This window comes from Tachysurus vachellii, chromosome 17 (assembly GCF_030014155.1).
Source record: "Tachysurus vachellii isolate PV-2020 chromosome 17, HZAU_Pvac_v1, whole genome shotgun sequence".
Taxonomy (NCBI): Eukaryota; Metazoa; Chordata; class Actinopteri; order Siluriformes; family Bagridae; genus Tachysurus; species Tachysurus vachellii.
The window spans coordinates 19056242-19076476 of NC_083476.1; the positions used below are offsets into that span (position 1 = coordinate 19056242).

The window sequence follows — 20235 nt, forward strand, 5'->3', positions numbered from 1 at the left end:
AGAGAGACAGACAGAGAGAGAGAGAGAGAGAGAGAGAGAGAGAGAGAGAGAGAGACAGACAGAGAGAGAGAGAGAGAGAGAGAGAGAGAGAGAGAGAGAGAGAGAGAGAGACAGACAGAGAGAGAGAGAGAGAGAGAGAGAGAGAGAGAGAGAGGCAAAAGAGAGAGAGAGATAGAGAGAGAGAAAGACATAGAGAGAGGCAAAAGAGAGAGAGAGGGAGAGAGAGAGAGAGAGAGAGAGAGAGAGAGAGAGAGAGAGAGAGAGAGAAGCAAAAAAGAGAGAGAAAGAGAGAAAGAGGGAGAGAGAATCCTTACACGTGAGCCTCTTGACATTCTTGACCTTTAAAAAAAATAAAAAAAAGAGCTAATACCACTAGAGAACCCTGAATATCTCAGTCTATAGAATCTTCCAGAACATTAACACTTCACAGGCTGGAAATCTTCAGTCATGTCACAAAATATATAGACATCAAGTACAATATAACATTTGTTTTTTTTTCGCATAAGACAGAAAGAATAACAGTCATGAAGATCTTATACTTTATATATATTTATATGTGTATATATAACTTTATATAAATTCTGACTGTACAGTCTATAAAATATAGCTGTAGCACACGCTAGAGAAGACTGCATGTGTTACAGACAGAGCGAGAAAAGCGCGATGACGTGTTTCCTTTAGCTGTAAACATCCGCCGTGTCCTGGTTAAAATCTTTTCCCGCTTTTCCTCTAGCTGCCCCTTTTCAAGCTTCCGCAGAGACACCGAACAACGACGTGTCTCGTAAATCCTGGATAAGGATCGAGTTCTTGATATATAAATGCAAAGGATTTTATTTTATTTTTTTTTAAAGAAACGTGATAAACCGTGAGGTATTCGATCGTCCGGTAATTCTAGAACGGAGACGAAAATACATGTAGAAAAGCAGCAGAAGGCAACAGCGAGTTCGTCGTCGTGGCGACCCGCTCTCTTCCATCATGGTCTGTAACACGGATCTGATCGAACTCGACACCGTAGGTTTAAATTTAAAAGACTATTAGTGTTATTATGTACAAAAATACAGGATACGATATAACAGTCAAGATGGCCGGGCCTCTTTTTTACTGCTTTTTCCAGGTCTTCTTTTCATTTTTTTTTTTCAATATATATACTGATTTAAATTCTATACTATATGATTATAATATAATACAAACCACCCCTAAGGGATCACAGTCTCAGAAACACCAGACCGCTGTCTTGTTGAACTCCTGTAGAAGAAATCTTCCCTAAGACATCTCACTTCCTGTTACATTTTGTCCCCTTGACCCTTAACGACCTGATTTAGCCCCAAATGGGCAGTAAGAGGAGGAGAGCCGGGTAAAAACAGCCCCCTAAACTGCTTAAAGAGGAGCAAGAGGAAAGGGGGAGATAAGCAGCAGGCTCAGAAGAGCGAGAGACAGAACAGTCAAGGCAGAGTGTAGCACAGCCAGAGCGCCAGAGAGAACGCCAGGTGGCAGGCAGGAGCGGGCGCGCCGCACACCGCCGACCCGCCGCTCGAGAGAGGACGTTTACTTGAGGAGATCTTGGGCGCAGGGAACTTGGGGTCTGCCCGGGAAAGCCACTGGATCAGAAAGTTGCCCTTATCGTCTGTAGAAAGAAAAGAAAGAGAAAGACGAGGAATTAAGGTGTGCTGGTCAGGGCACTGAGGGTTCAGACGTGTAGGAGGAACGTGGTGTGAGATCGGAGATTTACTGCAGCAGTTATTGATATCATGGGGTTTTTTTTTTAGAAAAGAAGATGAAGGATTTAAGCCCTCGGGTGTTGTTGTTTTTGGTTTTGTTCCTTTGAACAGCTGTTTCCTCTTTATGAGACATGTGTGGAGGTGTGGGAAAAGATGTCAGATGTTGCTGCATCTGAATTCTGTCCAGAAATGACAAACAACAAGAATTCTATTCCCATGTATAGAATTCTGAAACCAATGTATGAATGTTTTCATATTTAATTATTTTTTCCTTCCTTCATTCCTTCCTTCCTTCCTTTCTTTTTTATTTCCTTTCTTCCTTCCTGCATGTCTTTCTTTCTTTCTTTTTTCTTCCTGTCTTTTTGATCTCCTTCCTTCTTTCTTTCTTTCTTTCTTTCTTTCTTTCTTTCTTTCTTCCTTTTATTTTTTTTCTTTCTTTCTTCCTTTTATTTTTTTCTTTCTTTCTTTCTTTTATTTCTTTCTTCCTTCCTTCCTTCCTTCCTTCTTTCAGTTTTTTTCTTTCTTTCTTCCTTTTCTTTTTTTTCTTTCTTTCTTTTATTTTTTCCTTCCTTCCTTCCTTCCTTCCTTCCTTCCTTCCTTCCTTCCTTTCTTTTTTATTTCCTTCCTTCCTTCCTGCATGTCTTTCTTTCTTTCTTTCTTTCTTTCTTTCTTTTATTTTTTTTCTTTCTTTCTTTCTTTTATTTCTTCCTTCCTTCCTTCCTTCCTTCCTTTCTTTCTTTTATTTTTTTTCTTTCTTTCTTCCTTTTCTTTTTTCTTTCTTTCTTTTATTTTTTTTCTTTCTTTCTTCCTTTTATTTTTTTCTTTTTTTCTTTCCTTCCTTCCTTCCTTCCTTCCTTCCTTTTCTTTTTTTTCTTTCTTTCTTTTATTTTTTCCTTCCTTCCTTCCTTCCTTCCTTCCTTCCTTCCTTTTTTATTTCCTTCCTTCCTTCCTGCATGTCTTTCTTTCTTTCTTTCTTTCTTTCTTTTATTTTTTTTCTTTCTTTCTTCCTTTTATTTCTTCCTTCCTTCCTTCCTTCCTTCCTTTCTTTCTTTTATTTTTTTTCTTTCTTTCTTCCTTTTCTTTTTTCTTTCTTTCTTTTATTTTTTTTTCTTTCTTTCTTCCTTTTATTTTTTTATTTTTTTCTTTCCTTCCTTCCTTCCTTCCTTCCTTCCTTCCTTCCTTCCTTCCTTTTCTTTTTTTTCTTTCTTTCTTTTATTTTTTCCTTCCTTCCTTCCTTCCTTCCTTCCTTCCTTCCTTCCTTCCTTTTTTATTTCCTTCCTTCCTTCCTGCATGTCTTTCTTTCTTTCTTTCTTTCTTTTATTTTTTTCTTTCTTTCTTCCTTTTATTTTTTTCTTTTTTTCTTTCTTTCTTTCTTTCTTTTATTTCTTACTTCCTTCCTTCCTTTCTTTCTTTCTTTTATTTTTTTTCTTTCTTTCTTCCTTTTCTTTTTTCTTTCTTTCTTTTATTTTTTTCTTCCTTCCTTCCTTTCTTCCTTCCTTCCTTTCTTTCTTTCCTTCCTCCCTTCCTTCCTACTTATTTTGTATTCAATTCATTACCTAAACGTTCTACACACATTAAGTTAGATCGATAAGCAGACAGTTTAAAAAGCCTGACTGTGCTGTAAATGTAGTCTATAGTTTTAATTAAAGAGTATATTTATCTTATTTTATATATAGATCAGATTTATTATGTAGATTTCTATTTAGCTCTACAGTATGAATCTAAATGTGTTGTACATGAAATCAAAAGTTCTCAGTATCAGTAATATCTCATAATAATGATATTATTACTGTGTTAGTGAAACGATAGAGATGTTTATATGCACTCACTCGGACACGGCACCAGTTGACATCTCCGGATATTTTCCGGCTTGGCGTCATGACAGATTCCGACAGCGTTATCTACAGCGCTACAGGTCACCTGCCGCTCCTGGGATCCGTTACCGCATGTGACGGAGCACTGACACGACACAAAAGCAGGCATGTGAAAAAATAACCACTGACATTCATATCATACCTGATTTTTATTTTGACTCAAGATGAAACTAATTGCACAGACTGACCAGGGACCACGGTCCAGTTCTCCACTGAGCGGGACAGAGTTGGCGATTGCAGGATCGCCGGCTCTCGGGACGAAAGTCGCCGCAGTATTTAGAGTTGACGGCTTTGTGCGCGCCGTCCTCCTGAGGCCTCACGCAGCGCACAGGCCGAGTCTGAGTCCCTGTCTTACCACATGACTTACTGCACTCTTCCCAGTCTCCAGTCACCCAACTGAGACACAGAGAGAGAGAGCGAGAGAGCGACAGAGAGACAGATAAAGAGAGAGAGAGAGAGAGAGAGAGAGAGAAAGACTTCACCAGTCTATCTTTGATGATATGCCTAATTTGGGCTAAACTGCTATCCAGGATCGTGAGGCTCACATGGGTTCGGAGCACTGTTTCACGTTACAGGACCGACTGATGGCACGTAGTTTGGGGATGTTGGCACAGAACGTGCGGTGCACCATTTTGCCATCTGACTTCCTGCGGCAGCCGAATCGCGTATACTGCTTACCTGCAATGCAGGAAAAGACACAGCCATTCAAACACTACTCAAACACATCAATCTGATCTTTTTTTAACATTAATATTTATTCAGCAGACTCTTTTATGTCCCTTATATCTCATCTGAGCAGCTGAGGGTTAAGGGTCTTGCTCAAGGGCCCAACCGGGGCAGTTGGTGCTGGGATTTGAACTCATTCACAACGTACCTCCACCACATGGCTTGGAGCAGTGGGACCATTTCTTCAGAGCCCACTCAAAGTACACGGTGTCGTCCTGAGGCAAGCTGTTCTCCATAGAGGATGATGGATCCTCTGGTAGAATGTAATTGTAGGAAAGAGTGACTTTAGACGTACCATGGGACTGGACCTGGTGAAGAAAAACCAGTATGAGTCTGTTCAGTCTGATAAACTCTCAGCAAGATTTAAATTTTATTTAAACAAATAATAACAAAATACATACATTTGTTATGTAAAATAACAAAAAATTTTATTTTAACAATAATGAAAAGAAAAAAAAAAATAAACATAATAATTATAAATAAAAAAAATGTTAAGAAGTAAAAGAATCAAATAAAAAATATTATTATTAATAATAATAATAATAATAATAATAATACTCATTGATGAATTAATTAGAAAATATATTCCTGAAATAATATGATAACATTTTCAAAATAAATCAAGAAAAATAAATACAAATATTTAAATAATTAATATATAATAAAAATATTTATAGCTAAATGTTTTTTTTGTGTATATCTGAACATCATCTATATACCGAAATAGAAACATTTTAAAAAAGGTGATGTGTGTTCATATTAAAGTTTATTTCTTGTAGTCAATTTATATAATTTTAAATTACAGTCTTTCACAATGCGTGCATGCAGATTTGGAAAAATGATAGATACTGACAGGATTAAAAAATGAGTGTTATGATGATTTGTAAGAATGTAGAACTGATTTATCTTTATATTACATCTCCGCTTTTATTTTCCAACACGTTACAGAGCACCATCAACTTATCTAAACTTTCCACCATTAATTACTTCCAGTTAAGAAAACACAAACATCACCATCTGGACTGTTAGACACTATCAGTCTCATTACCATGATGAGGACTCCGTATCTCAGCGGGCCTGAGCTCTGGACTGTTTCCATGTCATCATCGTTGGTGTACTCCCAAAGCACACCTTTCTCAATCACCGATCTGGTTTCAGGAAACTCGCCCTCGTCGTTCAGGAACAACTCATCCGTTGCTTGGTTTTTCACCGCTAACGGGAAAAAAAAACCCCCCACAACGTGAGTCGTGATTTAAAAAAACTTCAACTATGAGAAACAAACATCGGTCTTGGTTAAATTGTGATTTGGGTGGTTGGAGAAATGGAGATAAATCAACACAACGAGACGAATTAGTTTCCAGACGCCCGGATGTTTCTCAGGCGAGCTGGAAGGAATCAGATTTTCAATGCCAAGACGTAACTACCAATAACAAGCAGTGGGAGGCCAAACACTCCAACTCTGAGTTATGAGACGCACAGTTTTCAGAATGAATCATTTAGGTGAAGCTTCTTACCCAGAATATGAGGAGATCCTTTAAACTCCTGGATCAGGACGTGCCTCGCTCCTCTGGGAATTTCCAGGATCTTCAGGAAACCTGAGTGTTTATTTTAGAGAGTCATCAGGAAGCTACTTATGAAGGAACAGCTCTACAAAACACTCATGAATGTTTTTGTTGTACCAGAAATGGGCATACGTTAGAAAGACTTGGAGTTGTTTTCCAGACCCAGATCCAGCTAAGAGCTGGAATTACAACATTATTGCTGCTACACCATTAAAAGTTTTTCTTCAAATTGCACTCAAATTAGTTTTGCATACTTCTGGAAAACCAGCCTTAGTGTCAATGTCCACATGCATACCGATAACTACAAAAGAAGCTTTAAAAGTACATTAGATTGTTGAGGTATTCGTAAGATACTAATTGTGGAATTTGCAGATGCAAACATTAAATTAGATGACAGAATTAATTTGTACCACTCATACATCGATAGTTTTTCACAAGGCGCTTAACCCCGGATTATCATTGTTCTACACCCTGCTTTTTAACCTGGGTAGAGAAACATTACACACTTGTAATTTAGAAGTGGGGGTCAAACCCGGATCTCCGCGGTAGTCTTGATCACCCACATACAGGAAACTCAGACCCAAATGCAGGATCGAATGAGACATAGGACAAATTTAACATAAATAACAAAACATAACAATGACACGGGGGCGGCACGGTGGCTTAGTGGTTATCACGTTCGCCTCACACCTCAAGGGTTGGGGGTTCGATTCCCGCCTCCGCCTTGTGTGTGTGGAGTTTGCATGTTCTCCCCGTGCCTCGGGGGTTTCCTCCGGGTACTCCGGTTTCCTCCCCCAGTCCAAAGACATGCATGGTAGGTTGATTGGCATCTCTGGAAAATTGTCCGTAGTGTGTGATTGCGTGAGTTAATGAGAGTGTGTGTGCCCTGCGATGGGTTGGCACTCCATCCAGGGTGTATCCTGCCTTGATGCCCGATGATGCCTGAGATAGGCACAGGCTCCCCGTGACCCGAGGTAGTTCGGATAAGCGGTAGAAAATGAGCGAGTGAATGAATGAATGAACAATGACACAGGAAAAAGAAAAAACACCCCCGACCGTACCGTGCAAACACAAAACAACGACTGACAAAGACATGCACAAGGACTGATATATATATATAAGGCAAAACATTAGAGTGACATGGATCAAAGGCGGAACAACACACTTGGGGGGAAAAAACAAACAGAAAAGCTAGCTATGATTAAATGCCTGCCAGCACCCTCTGGTGGTTTGGCAGGGAACTGTCTCAGTAGCTCCTAACTTGGGGTTATGAAGTACAGCTTTTTATCCGGGGTTCCGAAACCCTGCTCTGAAGCAGGATCAGCACGGCTTTCACAGTACGAAATGGCAGCTAAATGCTCATCAGCAGACATCTGATCACAAACTAAAAAGCACATGCTTCATATCATGTGAAAAACAGGATGTAGCCACACTTAAATTAGGAGTCAGGGAGTAGCAGTGAGGAGGACCTACACGGTGTGTGATACTGAAAAATTAGCAAGATTTGGGTATCAGTGAACATCTGGTCAACTACATGACAAACTTTTTTAAAAAAAAAACACGCTACAAAGCTGTGAACGATAACAATATCTGCTCGGGTACAGACCGGCAGACCTGTCCATTTATTTTTTCTTCACTGATATGAAAGCCATTATTAAAAGTAGTCGCTTGTTAGTAGTCCCGGGTTAAGTATGAGAATTGTGAAACCTTAAACTAGATAAGGATTTCGTTTACATGGGGTTTACTAGGACCCAGGGGAAGTATTGTAAGAGTGAAAGGCGCTAAATTCATACGCTGTCTCAAGGCAGCTTCACAAAAGTACAGAAACAAAATAAAAAATTCTGTTTATCTTTAACATCTATCCTTAATGATACAGACTGAGGTAACAGTGATGGGTAAAAACTCCCTGAGATAACATGAGGAAGAAACCTTGAGAGGAACCAGACTCAGAAGTGAGACTCATCCTCATTTGGGTGACACTGGCAACAGCAGTTCAAAGACGGCGTCTCAGTTAGTCTCCAAATACTCGGTCACGGTATGTCACAGAGTCACGGTCTGTCCATGCAAACATTCAGAATGCTCACCTGGCTTCCTGGTGCTCCGGGTGAAGTTGCCTTTGACGATCTTGCAGGTGGAGTTATTTCCACCACACACGCCACACTTATCTTCCTCCAGCTCAGAAGCTATCACGTTGTCACATCCCACTTTCTGCACAAACAAAAAATTGTCCATACATAAATCATATCTAAAGCTGATAGACAATTTCCTCAGTGCTTTTTGAGTGTCTCTTCATAACAAAGGAAAACGTAGTACTTTATAGACTAGACCACTTTTTTCCACTTTCTTTTCAGCTGAACCCCGTCGACTTAAATTATTTTCTATGATTGCAAAGCCGTCATTCACCTTCCCAGATTGCTGTTGCCTTCACCGTTAACATTTCCAGGATATTTCATCATTGCTCTAACCCTAACCCTAACCCTAACCCTAACCCGAGGACTTCCAAGCTTTAATATTTAATTCGGGGTGGCACGGTGGCTTAGTGGTTATCACGTTCGCCTCACACCTCAAGGGTTGGGGGTTCGATTCCCGCCTCCGCCTTGTGTGTGTGGAGTTTGCATGTTCTCCCCGTGATTCGGGGGTTTCCTCCGGGTACTCCGGTTTCCTCCCCCGGTCCAAAGACATGCATGGTAGGTTGATTGCTATCTCTGGAAAATTGTCCGTAGTGTGTGATTGCGTGAGTGAATGAGAGTGTGTGTGTGCCCTGTGATGGGTTGGCACTCTGTCCAGGGTGTATCCTGCCTTGATGCCCGATGACGCCTGAGATAGGCACAGGCTCCCCGTGACCCGAGGTAGTTCGGATAAGCGGTAGAAGATAAATGAATGAATATTTAATTCGATGCATTATGACTGTATTATTTGTCCAACAAGACTAATGAAGTAGAAAATAAACTGGATTATTCAGCTGTAACGTCCACCAATCTACCACTGCTGGGCCCCAGAGCAAGGCCCTTAACCTTTAATTACTCAGCTCTGGATAAGGACGTGTGCCAAATGCCGTAAATGTAACCCATGACAAAGCTGCTGTTACAGGGAACTAATCCACGCCTTCTGACCAATCAGATGCAATCATGCTCTGTTAGAAAAGTTCATTTTGAAATTTTCCCATAAGCCGTAGAGCTAAAACGCCATCTGTAACACTAGTGCAAGTACAGTGCTAATAAAAAGAAAGAAAAATAAAAAAAATTCTTCAGTGTGTTTGGTGATTTTATGGATTTGGATTATGAAGCGACAACTTTTTTAAAGGAAGTTTGTTTGAATTTGTGATCAACAGTTAAAGAAATGGCAAAAAAAAAAAAAAACCCTCAATATCATTAGAGCATTTAAGTGCATACTTTGGACTTAATACTAGCATTAATACTCACTCATACACTTGAAATATGAAACTAAAAGAGAACGAAGGCGGAGCCAAGGATAGCCAACTGAGGTTTATTCTATTAGTTCTGACATTCTTCACTTGATAGCACTGGAGGGGATGCATTCCAGTGATGGAATGAGTGTCTGTGGTCTGTGTGTGTGTGTGTGTATGTGTGTGTGTGTTACCTCGCACTCTCCTCTCACACACACGCTGTAGGGATCCTTATAGGAGCAGCGCGTACCATCGTGTACCATCCTCTTCATGCTAACCATATCTCCTGTGTCTTTAGATTGGCAATAAAGGTTGCATCGTTCCTCAGCTACCAGAAAGACCAATAAAAGGACAGGAAAGTACTTTCAGACATGATAGATTTTAAAAAACAGGAAGATAGAAAACACTTTGTTGCTAGAAACCAAATAGTTAAGAAGGTTTTAGTGTCAAAGAGAAGTAACAGGTGCCTGAAAAAGCACCATGTTAAGAGCAGTCCAGTAAAAATGAGCACCATTGTGTGGATATGAAAAGGTGCATCTGACCACTGGCTACGTAAATTTCATCTAAAGCGCGTGCAGTCTCGTCCTGCCGGAAAAACCTGATGGAGATGTCATTGCTTCCTTAATAGCATTTCCAGACTTCCATGTAACGTTTACTCTTTCCGTACTTTCCACAAAGTTAGATCCTAGAGTCTTGTATTCTCATCACCTTGCAGAAAAACTCGGATCCAATCCTGTAGCCAGCCTTTTAACCGAAATAATAATAATAATAATAATAATAATAATAATAATAATAATAGGGGGGCACGGTGGCTTAGTGGTTAGCACGTTCGCCTCACACCTCCAGGGTCGGGGTTCGATTCCCGCCTCCGCCTTGTGTGTGTGGAGTTTGCATGTTCTCCCCGTGCCTCGGGGGTTTCCTCCGGGTACTCCGGTTTCCTCCCTCGGTCCAAAGACATGCATGGTAGGTTGATTGGCATCTCTGGAAAATTGTCCGTAGTGTGTGATTGCGTAAGTGAATGAGTGTGTGTGTGCCCTGCGATGGGTTGGCACTCCGTCCAGGGTGTATCCTGCCTTGATGCCCGATGACGCCTGAGATAGGCACAGGCTCCCCGTGACCCGAGGTAGTTCGGATAAGCGGTAGAAAATGAATGAATGAATGAATAACTAAACCACATCAAACAGTTATCGTAACCCATACCTGAAGTGGCAGAAACTACCGCCAATTCTAAGCAGCGTCACTTTTACAGCATCAAAAAAGAGCCTTTGTTCAAACAGATACGCAGACACTCAGACAGACGGACTCCTTCTTCCTTTTCGCCTCTGAACTTCTGTTACCTATGATTTGCCCGTTATGTAACAAAGTATTGATGTCGGCTCAGTATAAAAATCTCCAGACTTCCCGAAGGACCAGAAGCCAAGCTTTAACGAACGGATGGAGCTTGTTGTCTATGTTCTTCATAAAGAACCTTTATCTTTGTATTATTCTAGACATACGCCAAACCGACAAAATAAACGCTCTGAATATGCTAAGATCGTCTTTGCTAGAAAACAATTACTGTAATTAAAAAGAACAAGCTAATGGAATATGGAGCACAGCAGGAATGCATGAGTCATGTGGTAAACAATGTCCGTACAAAAAACAATAAAGCGAAGATTATTTAGCACAGGACAAATGAAGACTGCGTGAAGACTAGGCAACATTTTGTCCCATCTTTAACTGCTGTATCCTCAGATTCTTGATCTCTCGTGATTGGGTGATTGAATTGCTGCATCTATGAGCAGTGGTACAGGCGTTCACGAGTATAGTCCAAATATACTACAAGCATTTTATTCTCTCCAAACAATATATCGTAATCAACATTTTATTCAAAATACGATGGATGTCTCACGGTCAGGATGCTCATATGGCAGCCACTGGTGTTTGGTCCCCTGGTGCTCTAAGTGCGGATCCCACATCTTGCACTGCTCCTCTCGGAAATCGGCAAGATCCTTGGCACATTCCTCAGTGTTACACAGCTGGAACTCATAGTTGTTTCCATAGCATGTGCGTCCACCATTGGCTGGGCTGAGAGAGAGAGAGAGAGAGAGAGAGAGAGAGTGAGAGAGAGTGAGAGAGAGCAAGAGAGAGTGAGAGAGAGTGAGAGGGCGAGAGAGAGCGAGAGAGTGAGAGAGTGAGAGAGAGGGGGTGAGTGAGAGGGCGAGATAGAGCGAGATAGTGAGAGAGCGAGAGAGTGAGTGAGTGAGAGAGCGCGAGGGTGAGAGAGAGTGAGTGAGTGAGAGAGAGTGAGGGAGTGAGAGAGAGAGAGTGAGTGAGAGAGAGAGAGAGAGTGAGTGAGAGAGAGAGTGAGTGAGAGATAGTGAGTGAGTGAGAGTGAGTGAGAGATAGTGAGTGAGTGAGAGAGAGTGAGTGAGAGATAGTGAGTGAGTGAGAGTGAGTGAGTGAGAGAGCACGAGAGTGAGAGATAGAGAGTGAGAGAGAGAGTGAGTGAGTGAGTGAGTGAGTGAGTGAGTGAGAGAGAGAGAGTGAGTGAGAGATAGTGAGTGAGTGAGAGATAGTGAGTGAGTGAGAGTGAGTGAGTGAGAGAGCACGAGAGTGAGAGATAGAGAGTGAGAGAGAGTGAGTGAGTGAGTGAGTGAGAGAGAGAGTGAGGGAGAGAGAGAGTGAGTGAGAGATAGTGAGCGAATGAGAGTGAGTGAGTGAGAGAGCGAGAGAGTGAGAGATAGAGAGTGAGAGAGAGTGAGTGAGTGAGAGAGAGAGTGAGTGAGTGAGAGATAGTGAGTGAGTGAGAGTGAGTGAGTGAGAGAGCACGAGAGTGAGAGATAGAGAGTGAGAGAGTGAGTGAGTGAGTGAGTGAGTGAGTGAGTGAGAGAGAGTGAGTGAGTGAGTGAGAGAGCACGAGAGTGAGAGATAGAGAGTGAGAGTGAGTGAGTGAGTGAGTGAGTGAGAGAGAGTGAGTGAGTGAGAGTGAGTGAGAGAGAGTGAGGGAGAGAGAGAGTGAGTGAGAGATAGTGAGCGAATGAGAGTGAGTGAGTGAGAGAGCGAGAGAGTGAGAGATAGAGAGTGAGAGATAGTGAGTGAGTGAAAGAGAGTGAGTGAGAGATAGTGAGTGAGTGAGAGATAGTGAGTGAGTGAGAGTGAGTGAGTGAGAGAGCACGAGAGTGAGAGATAGAGAGTGAGAGAGAGAGAGTGAGTGAGTGAGTGAGTGAGTGAGTGAGAGAGAGTGAGTGAGAGTGAGTGAGTGAGAGAGCACGAGAGTGAGAGATAGAGAGTGAGAGTGAGTGAGTGAGTGAGAGAGAGTGAGTGAGTGAGTGAGAGAGAGTGAGTGAGTGAGTGAGTGAGAGTGAGTGAGTGAGTGAGAGAGAGTGAGGGAGAGAGAGAGTGAGTGAGAGATAGTGAGCGAATGAGTGAGTGAGTGAGAGAGCGAGAGAGTGAGAGATAGAGAGTGAGAGAGAGAGTGAGTGAGAGAGAGAGTGAGTGAGAGATAGTGAGTGAGTGAGAGATAGTGAGTGAGTGAGAGATAGTGAGTGAGTGAGAGTGAGTGAGTGAGAGAGAGAGAGTGAGTGAGTGAGAGATAGTGAGTGAGTGAGAGTGAGTGAGTGAGAGAGCGAGAGAGTGAGAGAGAGCAAGAAAGAGATATCATATAAGATATGACAAAAAAACCTCAAGCTGTTTTGAGATTTTAAGTAAGAGTTGATAAACATTTATCAAGTGCAATATTTAGAATTTCTGAGCAGTTTTGCAAATCAGATAAAATGTAATTAGCAAATTTAAGCCATGCTTTTTAACCTTTAGTTCTCCATTCTGTTCATTTTGTAAATGATCACAGCATTATACAAAATTATACTCTACAAGCTTTAAGATGCAACTCGCATCCAATTCAGTATTATTTCTATAGCACAGTAAAGTGCTTTTCACACCTGAAATGGCTCCCGCTGGGTCCTAGAAAACCCCATGTATAAAACTGACACTTTACACTGTACATTCCTAAACCCTGTTATTGTTATTATAAATCTGATTCATTCCATATTTGCACCATCAACACCGCGGTACAACGTTAAATAACGACTTGTCTCCATGTAAATTCTTTACGTTTATTTTTTTTAAAGTTTTTATGTAGCTGAACAAGTGTCCATTGATATCCAGCTTTCGCTAAATTTTCAGTCAGTTACTTAAATACATGGTTATTTTTTACTTTTATCTCTGACTTCACAGAAAAGCAGGCCGACTTTTTTTTTAATCCACAGATAGCAAATTCCCATTTGACTAAAATCCATCTGAAGGGATGTATAAGCGCCCAACCTTGTCCTTTTCTACCATTAAACATTTTAACACTGTTAATTTCACAAGTAAATGATACTGTACATTAATTAGGTTTCACTCACAGCATCAAAGAAACAAAACAAAAACAAAAAATCAGAAAGCAAAAGATTTCAGCCACATACAAACTGAATCTTTCTGAGAGAAGTGTGGCAGTTTCATTTGGCAGGAATCAGTTACTGTAATGAAAGAGTATAATATTAATAGACAATATGAAATGAAATGTCATGCCCCGGTGCGGAAAGAGAGAAGAACGTGAAAGAGCTGGAAGCTAGCTTGTCAATCTCAAAAAAAAAAAAAAAAAAAAAAAAAATATATATATATATATATATATATATATATATATATATATATATATATATATATATATATACATACACACACACACACAGATATTTACACACTCACCGGCCACTTTATTAGGTACACCTGTCTAACTGCTCGTTAACACAAATCTCTAATCAGCCAATCACATGGCAGCAACTCAATGCATTTAGGCATGTAGACATGGTCAAGACGATCTGCTGCAGTTCGAACCGAGCATCAGAATGGGGAAGAAAGGTGATTTAAGTGACTTTGAACGTGGCATGGTTGTTGGTGCCAGACGGGCTGGTCTGAGTATTTCAGAAACTGCTGATCTACTGGGATTTTCACGCACAACCATCTCTAGGGTTTACAGAGAATGGTCCGAAAAAGAGAAAATATCCAGTGAGGGCAGTTCTGTGGGTGCAAATGCCTTGTTGATGCCAGAGGTCAGAGGAGAATGGCCAGACTGGTTCGAGCTGATAGAAAGGCAACAGTAACTCAAATAACCACTCGTTACAACCGAGGTATGTAGAAGAGCATCTCTGAACGCACAACACGTCGAACCTTGAGGCGGATGGGCTACAGCAGCAGAAGACCACACCGGTACTAGTAAGATGTACCTAATAAAGTGGATAGTGAGTATATATATATATATAGACACCAAGGACAAGCTGAAGAGTTTTAAAGGAGCGCATCATGAAATCCGTCGGAATATAACATGATGGAAAAGATGCAAGACATTAGTTAACCAAGTCTGAGGCAAGGCACGTGCATTTGATCTTATGTTTTTATTTAATTTGGTGTGACGAGAGCAGCGATGCCACAGACACTGCTCAGCATGCCACCAGCTGCTCCCACTTCCAGAGTTCTACAGGAGCTTGGAAAAAATCCTGATTTCCACTAATGAGATGCCATGCTGAAAGTATCTTCAGTTTGTTTGGCTCCCGTTGCATGTATATATTTATATATTTGTTTTGCCTAATTACGCTGAACGAGCACAGACAGAGATCTGAGATAATTGACAGCCACCTTTTTACGACGTGTTTGGAATCCCTGACACAAAATTACACTTCCTGAAAACAGTTACATCTTCAGACACAAAATTACACTTCCTGAAAAAATGATCAACTAGTGAGTGAAATCTAGGAAATCTTTAAGCAGCGGAAATCAATTGAAACCCATATTTATTTCTCGATTGCTTCTCCAACAGCTCTGTCCTACAAGACAAGACCTTCAAGTACCAATATGAAAGGGATATAAAAGCGTCTACTAACATAGGGTTGTCGCACTGGCGCGTGCGGAAACGGACGCCTCCTCCGCAGGTACGTGAGCAGGAGCCAAACTTGGTCCACTGCCCCCAGTGTCCATCCTGTCTGAGGATGTCTGATGTCAGCTTGATACAGTGACCCTTAAAGCAGTTCTGCAGGGAAAATAAAATTATAAAGGTAATTGTACATGATTAGATAGATAGAAGCCTTTATTTTGTCACATACAGTATACATTGCAGTACAGTGAAATTCTTACTTCACATATGCCAACTTTATAGATAGAAGTTGGGCTCAGGGTCAGCCATCATACAGCGCCCCTGGAGCAGAGAGGGTTAAGGGCCTTGCTCAAGGGCCCAACAGTGGCAGCTTGGCAGTGCTGCGTCTTGAATCCCTATCCTCCAATCAACAACCCAGAGCCTTAACCGCTCGAGCCACCACTGCCCCTGTATTTATGGTTATATGTATCCCGCAGTTATACCACGGCTCTGTAAGCACTGAAGTGCTTCTTGTTGAATTGCTACATCGCTAACATCTGTACCTTTCCTGTAGCACACTTGGTGCCATCAATGGGAGGGCCTTTCTTGGTCTTGCAGAAGAATGGGTTCTCGGGGTGGCTGCACCACAGCTGCTTGCACGGGTCGTAGGTGCTGTACTAAAAGAAACAGTCACGCTCGTATTCACACATGCAGCTTGCAAGGCAAGAATACAACCAGTATAGAATGATACACAACTAGATCAAACCTATTTTTGTGAACATTTGTCTCAATTTGTTTGAAACATGCATTAAAAATGTTTTTTCTTACCTATTATTATACCTAATATCATCCGTTGTGAACTCACAAATGCACGGATAGATCTTATAGCACTATAGAAATGAGAATAAATCAAGTCGAGACAAAACGCCGATGAGAATAGTGCTAATGTGAGACTGGAGGAAGTGGTTGTGGCATCTGGAGGCGTCGGTTAATATCATCTACATCAGCTTCCGGTTTCCTCTGAAGTGGTTTCATGCTATTAAGTATTTAATATTCACTTCAGCAAAAAAAAACATACTAGGTGGAAAAAAATAAAGATGTCAGTCTGGTCCTAGACTGTGAGTGTCAGCGTGATGTGTCTCACTCACCGCTGTACACATCATGTAACCCGTGCCAAAGTCAAAGCGACATTGCTCGTTCATAGAGTAATGCAGACCGGGAAGCTGAGGCAGAGACGGCCACTCGTGATCGAACGGGTCATCACGCAGACAGTCGTAGGTGCTGCAAGAAAGACAGCATTAGTTTGAGCTCTCGAAGGAATATATAAACAAATGACCAGTGAATCTGTCCAATCTTATTATTCAGTTATTCATCTAGTGTACAGGCGTATTCAGTATTAAACACATATTCAGTATCAAGTGCATATTCAGTATTAAAAGTAGATTCAGTACTAAATGTAAATTTAGTACTGAATGCATATTCAGTACTGAACAAATGTTCAGTATTAAACACATCTTCAGTATTAAACACATATTCAGTACTGAACAAATATTCAGTATTAAATGTATATTGAGTACTGAACGCATATTCAGTATTAAATGTATATATGTATATTCAGTATTGCACGTATATTCAGTACTAAACGCATATTCAGTATTAAATGTATATTTAGTATTACATGTATATTCAGTACTAAACGCATATTCCGTATTAAATGTATATATGTATATTAAGTATTGCACGTATATTCAGTACTAAACGCATATTCAGTAGTAAATGTACTGTATATTCAGTACTGAACGCATATTCGGTATTAAATGTATATTTAGTATAAAATGTATATTCAGCACTAAACGCATATTCAGTATTAAATGTATATATGTATATTCAGTATTGCACGTATATTCATTACTAAACGCATATTCAGTAGTAAATGTATATTCAGTACTGAACGCATATTCAGTAGTAAATGTATATTCAGTACTGAACGCATATTCGGTATTAAATGTATATTTAGTATAAAATGTATAATCAGTACTGAGCGCTTATTCAGTAGTAAATGTATATTCAGTACTGAACGCATATTCAGTAGTAAATGTATATTCAGTACTGAGCACTTATTCAGTAGTAAATGTATATTCAGTACTGAACGCATATTCGGTATTACAGTAAATGTATATTTAGTATAAAATGTATAATCAGTACTGAGCGCTTATTCAGTAGTAAATGTATATTCAGTACTGAACGCATATTCAGTAGTAAATGTATATTCAGTACTAAACGCATATTCAGTAGTAAATGTATAGTCAGCACTAAACGTATATTCAGTAGTACATGTATATTCAGTATTACATGTATATTCAGTACTAAATGCATATTCAGTATTAAATGTATATATGTATATTCAGTATTGCATGTATATTCAGTACTAAACGCATATTCAGTAGTAAATGTATATTCAGTACTGAGCGCTTATTCAGTAGTAAATGTATATTCAGTACTGAACGCATATTCGGTATTGCAGTAAATGTATATTTAGTATAAAATGTATAATCAGTACTGAGTGCTTATTCAGTAGTAAATGTATATACATTATGGAACCTATATTCAGTACTGAACACATATTCAGTATTAAATGTCTATTTGTAACATATTAAACACTGGCATCAGCATTAGTGTATCCCAGTGTTAAGTCATAGTACGAATCCTAAAAAAAGTACAAACTTCTTAGATTTCTGCTCTTCACAATTTCCTTTATTTCCTTTTTTCCTATTATTTCTTCCTGTCAATCCCCATATCGCTCTTTTACTTTTACCATTTTCTGTTTTCATCTCCAGGTCCACAAACCCACAATGTGCTTTCCAGCTTCCTAAAACTTAATGGCCACCTTGAAACCCAAGTTAACGGCTTAATGGCGAACACCTCCGCATTATCCTCTGAGTTCTGCGTGCAGTAAACTGCAGGGCTGAGCTGTAATCTAACAGCTGTACAGTGCAGTGTTGAGTCTCACTTCAGGTATTTTCTGAGCTCTTGCTGGCTGCAGCGGGACCAGTGGAAGCGGTGGAAAGCAGCCTGCACCAGTGGAGCCATGATGCTTCCCATCGGCACCTCGTCTCCGCACTCGTTACCCTGTCCGTCATGTTCCATCCCTAATCTGACCGTTCCATAACACACACACAAACACACACACACACACACACACACACACAAACATACACTTAGTCTGTACACATTCAAACAGTTAATTCAATCTTACATGCTTTCTCTCGACCTAACACGGTTAAGCCCAGAAGTATTGGCACCCTTCTAAAAAATTAGAGAGCATGATTAGAATATACATTACACATATTGATTGATTCAGTTTTTCCGTTCCATTCAAGTAGAGAAACTGCTTCCTTTCTCAAAAAAAAAAAAAAAAAAAGTCTCTTCATTTATTCGCCCTGGCAGAAGCCGTGACACGATAATGATAAGAAAACAGCTCTTATTTACTGTATTGTCTCCAGGTATAGTGCTGCATTTTGAGAAAACAACCCACCAATCTGAAATTTACTAAATACTAAGGGACCTACTCAGGACGTCTCTGAGTTCAGCAAGTGAAGTCAAATCAACATGGATGCTCACAGCATTAAGAGTAAACAACCTTTACTTTTAAATGCTCTATATATTAGTATTTGCTTTATATCGTTTAACATATAGATATAGTTGGTTGTTAACATTATAACTTATTATGTACAAGCTTGTTGCTAGCAAAAGACAAACTTTAGGCCATTTTTACCCTCACACATTTTATCTCAAATGCACAGAGGTGGATAATTGATGTAATTAATTATTCCCCAATTCCCGCTTCTGTGGGAGACAAAATCAGCCATTAATTAATTCAGTTCATATTAACACTTTGTAAACTATTCTTAAACAGAGAAAAAGACAAAATTAGGGCTGCCTGTGGCATTAAAGTGAGCTATTTTGAGCCTTAAGAGTTTCTATGAATATGATCCCTGATGTCCAGAGATTTATGAAAGAAAAAAGAAAAGAAAAGAAAAGAAAAGAAAAGAAAAGAAAAGAAAAGAAAAGAAAAAGCTTTGTATGTGGATGCGATTGGGATTTTGGGTTTCTCACACGTGTCCTGTCTCATGAGCCACCACAAAAGCAGACGAGAAACCGTCCTCGTGATTCAGAGTACAGCTCCTCACTGGGTGACACATGCCTGTTACTGGAGCATAACCTACACACACACACACACACACACACACACACACACACACACACAATTAAAACATTAAGACACTACAGGCACTGTATATATACAGATGATCCAATATTATATTTTATTATATTTCTGTATATTTTTTTCCTTTCCTACATGTACAAGTAAATTCTATTTCTATTATAATTCTATTTGTAGTCTATTTCTATTCTAATTCTATATAACACACAGCAAAAAAAAACCTTTCACTACATGTTGCATGTGTACATGTTGTTATGTGCCCAAGCAGTAATACCCTGCATGCCCGTCGGTCCAAACTCTTGTCTGGTAAGGAAGATGGCGTGATCGTGATACTCTGCGTCGTTCTCGTCCTCTTTCTGTTGCAGAAAAGCCCAGCGGCACACGTTCTCCAGACTCTGAGACGGGTTCCCTAGCTCGATCAGTCCCATGGACTAAAAATGGTGACGATAACAGAGAACCAGGATTAGCATGGCTGCATTATTTAACAGACACCATCTATAATACGATAATATGATAATGCAATCAATAATAATGTAACTAGGTGGTTTTAGTGGAGGAAAAGCAACAAGAGCAATCACATAAGTAGGGTTTAGTCTGAGACGTTTGACCGATGCGGTCGCATTTTAGTTCTGATTCCGGTTTGAGTTTTGATTCCGATTGCACTGAAAATGTAACTCAGGTAAGCTGCATTGAACCCCCTAGTAAATTGGACATGCTGTTTATTTTGGCAGCATTTTTCTGTAGCTATGAGCTGCTAATCTGAAGCACAAACCACACACTTATCCACGAACAGAAATACGAGAAAGAGAAATGACATCCCATCAATGGAGCTTCTTCCTGCAGGCGATTCGGGCC

The 20235-nt window shown here is 40.1% G+C and overlaps 1 protein-coding gene across 1 annotated transcript in view; it reads right to left on the reverse strand.

Annotated features, from left to right (window-relative positions):
• adamts2a (ADAM metallopeptidase with thrombospondin type 1 motif, 2a) overlaps window positions 1-20235 on the reverse strand; it is a 61106-nt gene that overhangs the window by 2514 nt on the left and 38357 nt on the right. The window contains exons 6-21 of the mRNA XM_060890549.1: window positions 19655-19811; window positions 19272-19377; window positions 18166-18309; window positions 16304-16436; window positions 15719-15832; window positions 15187-15332; window positions 11178-11353; window positions 9481-9614; window positions 7965-8088; window positions 5833-5913; window positions 5367-5530; window positions 4467-4626; window positions 4138-4270; window positions 3781-3988; window positions 3548-3677; window positions 1550-1624 (exon numbers count right to left, since the gene is read on the reverse strand). Of these exons, the coding sequence (XP_060746532.1) occupies window positions 1550-1624; window positions 3548-3677; window positions 3781-3988; window positions 4138-4270; window positions 4467-4626; window positions 5367-5530; window positions 5833-5913; window positions 7965-8088; window positions 9481-9614; window positions 11178-11353; window positions 15187-15332; window positions 15719-15832; window positions 16304-16436; window positions 18166-18309; window positions 19272-19377; window positions 19655-19811 (2185 nt within the window). The remainder of the gene's footprint in view (window positions 1-1549; window positions 1625-3547; window positions 3678-3780; window positions 3989-4137; window positions 4271-4466; window positions 4627-5366; window positions 5531-5832; window positions 5914-7964; window positions 8089-9480; window positions 9615-11177; window positions 11354-15186; window positions 15333-15718; window positions 15833-16303; window positions 16437-18165; window positions 18310-19271; window positions 19378-19654; window positions 19812-20235) is intronic.